General features: G+C 51.3%; 1 protein-coding gene across 1 annotated transcript; it reads right to left on the bottom strand.

Moving 5' to 3' along the window:
- Window positions 1-1,129: 1,129 nt before the first annotated feature.
- Window positions 1,130-9,860, bottom strand: TUBB3 (tubulin beta 3 class III). Its single transcript, XM_061594176.1, has 4 exons — window positions 9,701-9,860; window positions 4,960-5,068; window positions 3,912-4,022; window positions 1,130-2,550 (listed from the first exon to the last, which is right to left on the bottom strand). The coding sequence occupies exons 1-4, from the start codon at window positions 9,755-9,757 to the stop codon at window positions 1,475-1,477; spliced, it is 1,353 nt and encodes a 450-aa protein (XP_061450160.1). The 5' UTR covers window positions 9,758-9,860; the 3' UTR covers window positions 1,130-1,474.
- Between the last annotated feature and the right edge of the window lie 579 nt (window positions 9,861-10,439).

Here is a 10,439-nt window from a genome sequence, read left to right as displayed (position 1 = left end):
TAGAGAGCCAGTGTGGCGAGTGGTTAGAGTGTTGGGGAAGGACCTGGGAGACCAGGATTTGAATCCCCACTCAGCCATGAAGCTCACTAGGCGACCCTGGGCCAGTCACTGCCTCTCAACCTAACCTACCTCACAGGGTTGCTGTTGGGATTAATTGTGTATGCCACCTTGCGCTCCTTGGAGGAAAGAAGGATATAAATGCAGTAAGTAAAATAAATACATTTCAAACAAGGTGCCACATTTGTTGGAAGCAGCACATTGTCTCTGTTATACACTTAAGGTGAGAGAGAGCTGCATTAACCCTTGGCTAAGGACTCGCCCTGCGCTGGAGCTGTCTCTGTGACCAGGTCAGGCAGAGGTAGCCTGTTCCCATCTGCCTCCAGTTGTGGTCATCTAATAGCTCCCAGCTTGACCCCAGAATCTGGGAGGCAACTGTTATGAGCTATAAGCATAGGAGTGAAGTTAGCTGCTGGACTTCACAGGCTTGCAGGTCCTGCTGTTCAGAGGGGAATGTGGTATTTACTTCCCTTACTTCCACATGTGGTGATCCCCTCCCATTCCATTCCTGCTTATTCTGATGAGCGGGGCCCTGGAGTTGTACCCCAAAGGGCACCACTGCCTGAATACAGAGCTCTTTTCATTAATGACCACTGATGGGCCTGCATGGAATTATCTGTGGTAGTTGTGTTTTAAGTGACCACGCTCTGGGCATTAATACTTAGCATCATGCAAGCAATTGTTGAATTTCTCTGGCTGGCAGCCTGGGGCTTTGGGCTTGCTCACAGGAGGCAGAACTGGGTTCCTGAAAGCACCCAAGAGCTTGTGGGAGTGAATTCCAGCTGGCTCTCATCTGGTGTTTCCCAACCTGGTGCCCTCCAGATGCTTTAGACTGCAACTCGCATCATCCCTGACCACTGGCTGTGCTGATGGCAGTTGCAGTCCAAAACATCTGGAGAGTGCTAGGTTGGGGAAGGCTGGTCTAGACAGCCCCCCAAAAAGGAACTGCCCCCAACAGTACTCCGAGAAGTGGTTGTGTCATATCACAATATGCATTCAAATCCTTTCCCAGTGCTCCAAACCCCACCCCCCATTCTCTCTCTCCAAATGCAAGTAAGGGAACACCCCAAACTGCTGGACAGCAATAGATTTATTAAGTATTCCAAAACATAAAAATAGACACAGACCAGTAAAAAATAAAGACCAGGGCCCTTGAAGTTATCAAAGTCATGGGGAGAGGGAGCTGTACTAACTCATAAGACTTGGGGCAGAGGAGAGGAAACTGGGGGGTGGGGGGGAGGAGAACAAGAAGGTTAAATACTGAACAGCTTTTAAGTTTTGGAACCCTTGTATCAGAAGCAGCTAGAAGCTGGTTGCCTACAAACTCAGCAAATGAGTAGCGGTGATGAATGGCAGGGCTGTGTCACTGCTCAGCCCTCATTGGAGGAACCAAGCACTGCCCATGGCCTGCTGCCCCTCACTTGGTGCCCTGGGCTTCAGATTCCTCTTCATCATCTTCATACATCTCTCCTTCCTCTTCAGCTGTAGCATCCTGATACTGCTGGTACTCTGAGACAAGGTCGTTCATGTTGCTCTCGGCCTCTGTGAACTCCATCTCATCCATGCCCTCGCCGGTGTACCAGTGAAGGAAGGCCTTACGCCGGAACATGGCAGTGAACTGCTCCGAGATGCGCTTGAAGAGCTCCTGGATGGCTGTGCTGTTGCCAATGAAGGTTGAGGACATCTTCAGGCCCCGGGGAGGGATGTCACACACTGCCACCTTGACATTGTTGGGGATCCACTCCACAAAATAGCTGCTATTCTTGCTCTGGATGGCCAACATCTGCTCATCCACCTCCTTCATGGACATGCGGCCTCTGAAGACGGTGGCCACGGTGAGATAACGACCATGGCGGGGATCGCAGGCCGCCATCATGTTCTTGGCATCAAACATCTGTTGGGTGAGCTCGGGCACTGTTAGGGCTCGATACTGCTGGCTCCCACGGGCTGTCAGAGGAGCGAAGCCAGGCATGAAGAAGTGAAGGCGAGGAAAAGGTACCATGTTGACGGCCAGCTTGCGAAGGTCAGCATTGAGCTGCCCCGGAAATCTCAGGGAGGTGGTGACACCACTCATGGTGGCAGAAACCAGATGGTTGAGGTCCCCATAGGTGGGCGTGGCCAGCTTGAGGGTCCTGAAGCAGATGTCGTAGAGGGCTTCGTTGTCAATGCAGTATGTCTCGTCCGTGTTTTCCACCAGCTGGTGGATGGACAATGTAGCATTGTAGGGTTCCACCACAGTGTCAGACACTTTTGGGGAAGGCACCACACTGAAAGTGTTCATGATCCGGTCTGGGTATTCTTCACGTACTTTGCTAATAAGGAGGGTTCCCATGCCGGACCCTGTGCCCCCACCTAGGGAGTGAGTGAGTTGGAACCCCTGTAGACAGTCGCAGTTCTCACATTCCTTTCTCACCACATCCAGGACAGAATCTACCAGCTCAGCACCTTCTGTGTAATGGCCCTTGGCCCAGTTGTTCCCAGCACCACTTTGACCTGTGAAGGAAGAGGCAGCAACAACATGTAAATTCCCCACTGACAAGGGGCCTTGTGGATTCTCAAAAGTGCCACAAGTCCAAAGATCTGTGGCTATATGGCTACGTTGAATGGCCCCAGCTGTGGGCTCCCAGTCAAAAGTGGTCGGGCGAGTTGGTCCTGCAGATATCGCCACAGCTTTGGCAACCTTTTAAAAATGTGTTTTTAAATTTGTATATTTGTTTTTAATGTTTTCAATTGTTGTAAACTGCCCAGAGAGCTTCGGCTATGGGGCGGTATACAAATGCAATAAATAAATAAATAATAATAAATAAACATTTTGAGTAGCAACAACAGCCACCCACGCGGCTCTGTGCTGAGCCCTGCTCTGCCGACGTGAGAAAGTGCAGATCTACTCATCCCTATGGCACAACGTTCATGGTTAGTTCACCAAATGGAGAAGGATATCATTAAAGAAATTGTGAAATGGGGGGTGGTCTGTTGCCCTGTGGCAAAGCCATAGGCCCCTTCCAACTCTATGATTCTATGAAATTAGAATTGGGAATTCTCTAAAGAACTAAAAGGTGCACAATCGTACTTTGCTATGCTACTTCCAGCTTCTTCCAGTTCCAGCTCTGGTAAGATTCTCATTAGCCAGAGACTTAAATGGTGCAGAGGAATGAGACAGAGAGTAGCACTGGAAGAGGTCATAATGCATGGGTTGTATCAGAAGGGATTTCACACTCCTCTTCCCTGCCTCCAGTTTGCACTTCAGATCTATTTCCCAGCTTCATTGCAAGGCTCCTAGATCACCTTGAGGGGAAAAAATGTATATGCAGGGTTGTGAACCTCCTACTAAACTGTCTCCATCTCATTGTATTTTGAGGGAAATGAACCCTCCTCCTAATTAAGGAGAGGAAGTCAGGAGAAGCAGCTAGGCCTTGTGGAGCACATTATAGCATGTGAGGAAGAGCTTCAGTTTCCTGAAGGACTGACAAGGGCTCAGGTATAGAAATAAGGTTTGAATGGAGTCCCCCTCTCCCCAAATTGTTGCCTTCTGATTTTAGCTTAAGGGTTAGAAGCACCTAATCAAGCCTCAAAAACCAAACAGGAAGTAGCAAGGAGTAATCGAGTGGAGATTCTCTACTCTTCAAAACTTCCTACCTCACCTTTCCTTATAAGCCAGCTGCCCCATCCCAAGATTTCCATCCTTCCTCCCTTGCAGCTCTAAATTCCAAAAAATTCAGAATACCACAGCTGAAGTTAAGCAAGTCCGAGGATAGACTGTGCCATTTCCTTGGTTCAGAACTGGAGGCTAACTTAGGAAAGTTGCGAGGCAAGGTAAGAGAGTCAGGTAGCAGAAGCAACAAGAGGAACAATACCAAAGATGAAGTTGTCCGGTCTGAAGAGGTGCCCAAAAGCACCTGAGCGAACACTGTCCATGGTGCCAGGCTCCAGGTCCACCAGGATAGCGCGAGGGACGTATTTGTGAGCTGGAAGAACAACGAAAGGTTCCTCTTCAGTGGAATCAGCCACAGACGCCATCTTGCCAATGGACAGCAATGTTTATTATTTTAGAATTAGGTCATTACAAGATGGATTGCCTCCCACCATTTCCCTTCTCTACACCCATTCAGCAGGAAGTCTGCCACCTGGGCACTGTCAGCCATTGGTCTCATTCTCACCCAGCTTTGTCAAAAGTTTTGCATGGCAGGAATGATCCAGAGAATCCTTTACCAAGGAGAACACTCTGTGGGGATTTATTACCTGTGCCTCCCCCCCAATCAGAGATGGTGAACCTGTGGTGTCCCTCTAGATGTTGTTGGACTCTAACCCCCATCAACCCCAAACAGGATGGTAAATGTCAGGGATTATGGGACCTGTAGTCCAGCACCATCTAGAGAGCCACAAGTTTCTCCCTCCCATGACTGCCCTACGCTCATACTCCTGCTCCAGTGCTATGCTGAAAGGAAGCATGGTCAAAGGAGCCTGTCTTGCTCTAACACTGGAAATGCCCCCATCCCACATGGCAGTGCTCAGTGCCAGCTAAGTAATTTCCAGGGCTGTTGCTCAGATTTGTTGATTTCTGACTCAGAAGAGGACTATGCAGAAGTTCTGGGATGGTCAACAAGAGGAGGGTCCAATGCAAAAAAGCATCCCCCACCTCACAACAAGATTAACTTTGCAATGTTACCGCAAAACTGCAAAACTGTGGCCTCTTCAGGATGAGAGTGCTATCCCTGGAATGCCCGTCCCTTATGCAATTGTGAGGAGGCAGTAGGATTGTCACACTAAGTGCTTAGGGAAGAAGCGTCCTTAAAACCCACAGGGGATGGTGAAAACTTTCCCGTCGTCCGCAGGGAAGGGCCCAGGAGGAAACTTAACGGAATATCCCTGGCCCTCAGGAAGAGCGGCCAGAGCATGACTTACAGGAGGCTTCATTGTAGTAGACACTGATCCTTTCCAGCTGCAGGTCGGAGTCACCAACATAGTTCCCACTGGGGTCTATACCGTGCTCATCGCTGATCACCTCCCAGAACTGAAACAAGAGAGGGGAACAGAAGGAATTAAGATGAACATTCCTACACGTTAGCTAAAATATTGGAAACATCCTTATTTCAAGTCAAGACTGCTGGAGCATCTACCTCAGTATGCTGTGGGGAAGTTGGCTCCCGGTTGGAGACATCATTCTGGGCGGAACAGAGCCCTGGCCTCGTCCTGTATACCACTCCTTGTGCAAGTGCAGACAGTTATTCAGAATGTGTGGGGTGCTTGACTAGGTGTGGTGTAGTGGTTAAAGTACTGGACTAGGACTTGGGAGATCAGGGTTCATATCCTTACTCAGACTGGGTCACTGGGAGACCTGGGCGCAGTTACTGCCTCTTAGCCCAGCCCAGCCCAACCTACCTCACAGGATAATTGTGAGGATAAAATGGGCGGAGGGAGAACCAAGTATATCACTTTGATGTCCTGGGAGCAAAGGTGAGATATACCAATGCAATTAATAAATTTGATTTGCTGCTTCCAACAGCCAAACAGAAGTTTTAGCCACATTCAGTAACTGCAGGCTGCTGAAGCCAAGCCATCCTTGAAAGGGCTCAAAAGGGCCACCAGTTTGCACTTGGACCTAGGGCAGAAACATTTTATATGTATGAAGGTGGTGCCTACACTTTCAGTATAGTTTCTATTCTAGGGAGTACTATGTGCTGTTCTAGGGATCTGGCCATGGTGCTGAACCCATGGCCTCCTGCTATCTTAAAGATCTTCCCAGCTTTGTTCCATAAGAAGCTGGTTCCGTACTGCAGCAAAGCAGATAGCCAAGCAGCTGTTTGGGTGGGCTTCTAGTACTTAACACTGCTGGCAGTGAGAGCATTCAGGCTGAGCACGGCCACACATCAAAACTCCTGCACTCAGCTGCAGTGCGTAGCCATGAGGACCAGGTTGGCTCAGGGTTGATCTACAATAGTCTATGGCACACATTTTGGAAAGCAACACTGCATTTTGTTTTTGGAATAAGATACAGGGGAAAGCAGCTAAATCTGTGCAGAGTCATCTCACCAGCACATGACTTCTCACTGCTGGTTATTGGTGCAAACATCTGGCAAGCAACAGCTCTACGCAGACTGCACCAAGAGCTTCATACATACCTAACAACAACGTATCACTAGTGCTTTACCTTGGGACCAATTGCTTCCTGCAATCAAGGGCTAAGCTGCATTCCCAGAGGACAACAGGGAGGGCTTCTTTTGATGGAGGTTTTCACTAACTGAAGGACTTGCTGTTTTCACAAGGCAGTTAGGAGGATGGGAGATAAACCTTATTTAGAACCAGCTGCAGGAGATTGCTCAGTCCGTGTTAAATCAGCTGGGGTTGGGGGGGGGGAGGAAAGAAGCATGTCCTCAAATGGTGGAGCTTTAATCACCAGAGAGCTCCCACTACTAAGAGGGCAAACTGAAATTGATGGTAAGGTCAAGACGACTGTAAACACAAGGGCATTGTTCACATGCTGCAGGGCTGACTGAGCACCCAATGCAAAAGTTCCTCCTTCAGATGGCCTCGACGCCGATAAATCTTTTTTTAAATATGAAGCAGGACTGGAAATGGATATAATCCCAGATATATGATGCTGTAGACCAATGTTACTCGGTGACAGAGGCAGGACTAAGCCCCAGCACTCCAATCAGAGGCAAGGGCCAAGCCTTGTTGTCAACTAATTTAGTGTGGCAAAGAGAGGGTTTGACTTGGGAGAGTCAAATTCAAATCCATAAAGGGCATTGCATAGACCTTAGAAGGGTCACCCCCCAACTTTTCTTACAGGATTGCGGAGACAATAATATAGGGAATTAATCCCCCCATATGCTGCTGTTGGGTCCATGGAAGGAAAGGCGAGACTGAGATGTGATCTATTGACAGTGACCTCTTTTTCAGATTGACACCTGCCCATCTCTGAGGGGCTTTACAGGAACACCAATACATGATTAAACAAAAAGTCAATCTTAAGGCATAAATAAAGAATAGATCTTTGTCGTGGCAGAGGTATCGCTTCAGAGAAGGCTCTTGAAATCAATATCCTGAATTTGGCAGCAGAATTCCCCAGAGCCTCAGGGTGATACCAGAGTCCAGACCAGCTAAATAAAATTGTTCCTTTTTTAGCAAGAAAAGGAAAAAACGAAAGAAGCTTTCAATCTCTCATGGGCTGCCAAGCCAGGCTCCCTGATACAAGCCCAGCCTCCTTCCTGCATTGATCCGATGTGTCAGTTACAGGGCCTGTGAGGCTGCATTGAATTATTCACGCAAATTAGCATATGGATGAGTCTGCTTAGGTAGCCCATGTAGAAAGCTAGCCCCCAGAAGCAGAAGCAGCACCACCAGAGATGAACACTGCCCCCAATCCCTGTCAGGAGCAGCAGGGCATTGGAGAATGGCAGCGAGGGGGAGGGGGTTAGCAGCACCCTAACCCCATTTGCTTGCCTTTGTAACCCAGCTCCAGAGAAGATTGGGACTGAACCGAACAGCATCTCAGATGTGAAATCCATCTGACTTCCTTTGGCATCCCACAAGATTCTACTCCCAGTACTTCAGAGCGGAGGGTAGACAATACCCAGCATTTAAAAAAAAGAGAGAGAGAAATGTTCTCCTCAAGAACAATCCTGGGCATTTTGGCTTTCTTGCAGCAGAAGGTGTGGCAAACCCCGTCTATCCCTCAGAAGGCGTATGATGGTGAGAAGCTGACACAAACCTGGGGGAGGGGTTGGGGGGAGTGATGCTGACAGCCTTTCCAGGCTCATTATTCCGCTTCTTAAACAGCTTCCTGGCTGTGGGTGAGTGGCAGGTGCTTTCTGTACCCCTCACCCTCCACCCGGCACCCAGCATAATGACTAGACGGTCGCTCTCTCTTAAGTGTGTGTGCCTACGTGTGAATGTAGCTTCCAGCCCCAGCTGCAGAAGAGCTCCAGAGGGCTGATTTGATTTCAGCCTGCTGTGCTACCCCACCCCACAGGGACAGAGTATTAAGTGGCACAGCCACGCTGCAGCAGGCTGGCCTTCTTTCAATTCAGAGCAGGAACAGATGTCTGTTTTTTTGGGGGAGGGGAGGAGATGATCGGGGGAGGGAGGAACTTAAGGGATTATTAGCTGTCTTTGTGACACTAAGTCATGGTCGCAGGTGTCTCCTGGGGGAGCAGAAACTAAAGTATCATTTGAGAAACCTCCCATTTTTTGCAGATTTGTTCATTTCCTTTTTGACTAGGAATAAAACAAGTTTAGCCATCTTGCTGTCCACAGAGGGGGAACTCCCTTGCTTCCTACCCCAACGCAATTGCACCAGCTAAGAGGAGCCAGAAAGTCGGCCTCATCCTGACCTGGCAGCAAACACTCAAGTTGTTTCAGACATCTTCAGAGGATGCAATCCCTACAGGTCTTTGTCTGGAGCGCTGGACAGCTCTCTGCCATTGTGTCCTGAACCCGGCATCAGCTGAGACTGAAACGGGGGGGGGGAGAGGCTTTGTCCGAGAGTGGAAACAACACTGGCCGGACTCTTTCTTTGCCTTCCCTCTGCCGTTGATAGAGTCGCTTTGCAATGGGAGCGAAAAGCTCTTAAAGGGCCTTGGAATCACCTATTCCTCTGAGCCTCTGGAACAAGGAGGCAGGACAAAGGAGCTGACCGCACCCTCATTCTGCAGAAAAAATAGAAATGGGCTGCCTTCAAGTCAATTCCGACTTATGGTGACCCTATGAACGGAGTTTTCATGGTAAGCGGTATTCAGAGGGAGTTTACCACTGACTTCCTCTGAGGCTGAGAGGCAGTGACTGGCCCAAGGTCACCCAGTGAGCTTTATGGCTGTGTGGGGATTCGAACCCTGGTCTCCCAGGTTATAGTCCAGCAGAAGCAGTCCTGAAATGCCACCCCACAGCAGGCTGGGAAGGAACATCTACCACTCGCCACAGAGTGTCAAAAATTAGCCTGAATTAATAAGGAACAAAGCCACCGGGATGGCCAGGTTGCCTTCTGATCTAGCCAAGGTCACCGCCCAAAGAGGCAAGGTCACGGGAGGAGGGAGGGTCGCTTTGTTCCAAGAGGGTCACTCCGCTCCCTGGGTGGGGCAGCTCCCTTGCCTGGGTGGGTGGGTGGCTGCGAGGGGGCCTGGAGGAAGACCCCCCTTCCTTTTGTCTGCTACAGGAAGCGCCACCAACATAGGGTGGGGAAGGGCCTCTCACTCAGCCGCCACAGGGGACGGGGGGCAGGGTCCCTCGCTGGCCCTGGCCTCTGCCATCCGCCGGCCAAGGCCATTTCCCTGGGGAAGAGGAGGTCGGACCGGAGCGCCCTTGCCAGGCGCCTTCTCTTCTTGCAGGAGGCTCTGCCCGCAGCCCTCAGGGCGGCTCCACGCCCATCGCGGGGGGTGGTAAGGGGAGCCCAGAACAAAGGCGCCGCCCTCCCCCCGCGACCACCACCACCACCCGGATCCAAGCCAGGGAACCGGCCGCGCTGCCTTCCCCGGATTCAGGGCAAGGGGAGCGGCAGAGCAGCCGTGCGCCCCGTCGCGGCAGCGCCTCGCCCTTCCTGGGGCTTGGGGAGGCGCCTGTCGGGGACGATCCGCCAGAGCTCCCCTGGGGGGGGGGAAGTCCCGGTTCTTGCGGCCCCAGCAGAGCCTCCGCCTCCGCCCGCCTTTACCTTGGCTCCGATCTGGTTGCCGCACTGGCCCGCCTGGATGTGCACGATCTCTCTCATGCTGCGGCGGCGGCGGGTGCTTCGGGGGGCTGCAGCGGGCGGGCTGGCGCGGCGGGCGGACGGGCGGCTGCAGCTGGCGGAGCGGCTGGAGGAGGCGGCTGGGCTGCCGCGGGCGGGTTTTATAGGCGCCTCTGCTGCACCCGGTCGGGGCGCTGACGTCACCGCGGAGGGCTAGGCCAATCGGGCGCCTCCGCTGCAAAATACTGCAACATCTCTGCAGCATCAGCACCACCAGCGCATCCCTTGGCGGCCGGAGCCGACCTGACACAATACGAGCCGCCCGGCTGAGGCGGCGAATTGCCGGCGCTTCCCCCTCCTCGCCCCGCCTGCTGGAGTCAGGGCAGAGGGGCGCCATGGGGCGCGGCGGCGTCCGAGCCGTGCCAAGAAACGGCTCAGGGACACTGCTGTCGGGGAAGGTGTCCCAGTCGTGTTCGCGCACTCATTTTTATTTTCCGACTGGCTGAGATGTCAGGATGCGAAGTAAAACCTTTAATTCTGTCTAGAGGAGCAAGAAATCTAAAAGATCTGCTAGTATGCAGTAATCTCAAGCAAAGCAGAGATAGTACTAATGGGCTTATATTCCACCAGAAAGTTAAAGGAACTCCCCATGCAATTATTCCAGTGTTTGTTATACTTACGCACAACTTAAGGAATTTGTCAAGAGCAAAGATGGTAGAAAATA

The sequence above is a fragment of the Rhineura floridana genome, chromosome 13, assembly GCF_030035675.1.
Source record: "Rhineura floridana isolate rRhiFlo1 chromosome 13, rRhiFlo1.hap2, whole genome shotgun sequence".
In the NCBI taxonomy this organism is placed as follows: Eukaryota; Metazoa; Chordata; class Lepidosauria; order Squamata; family Rhineuridae; genus Rhineura; species Rhineura floridana.
The sequence above is the reverse complement of the archived record's forward strand: the minus strand, read 5'-3'. Positions and strand labels throughout refer to the sequence as shown.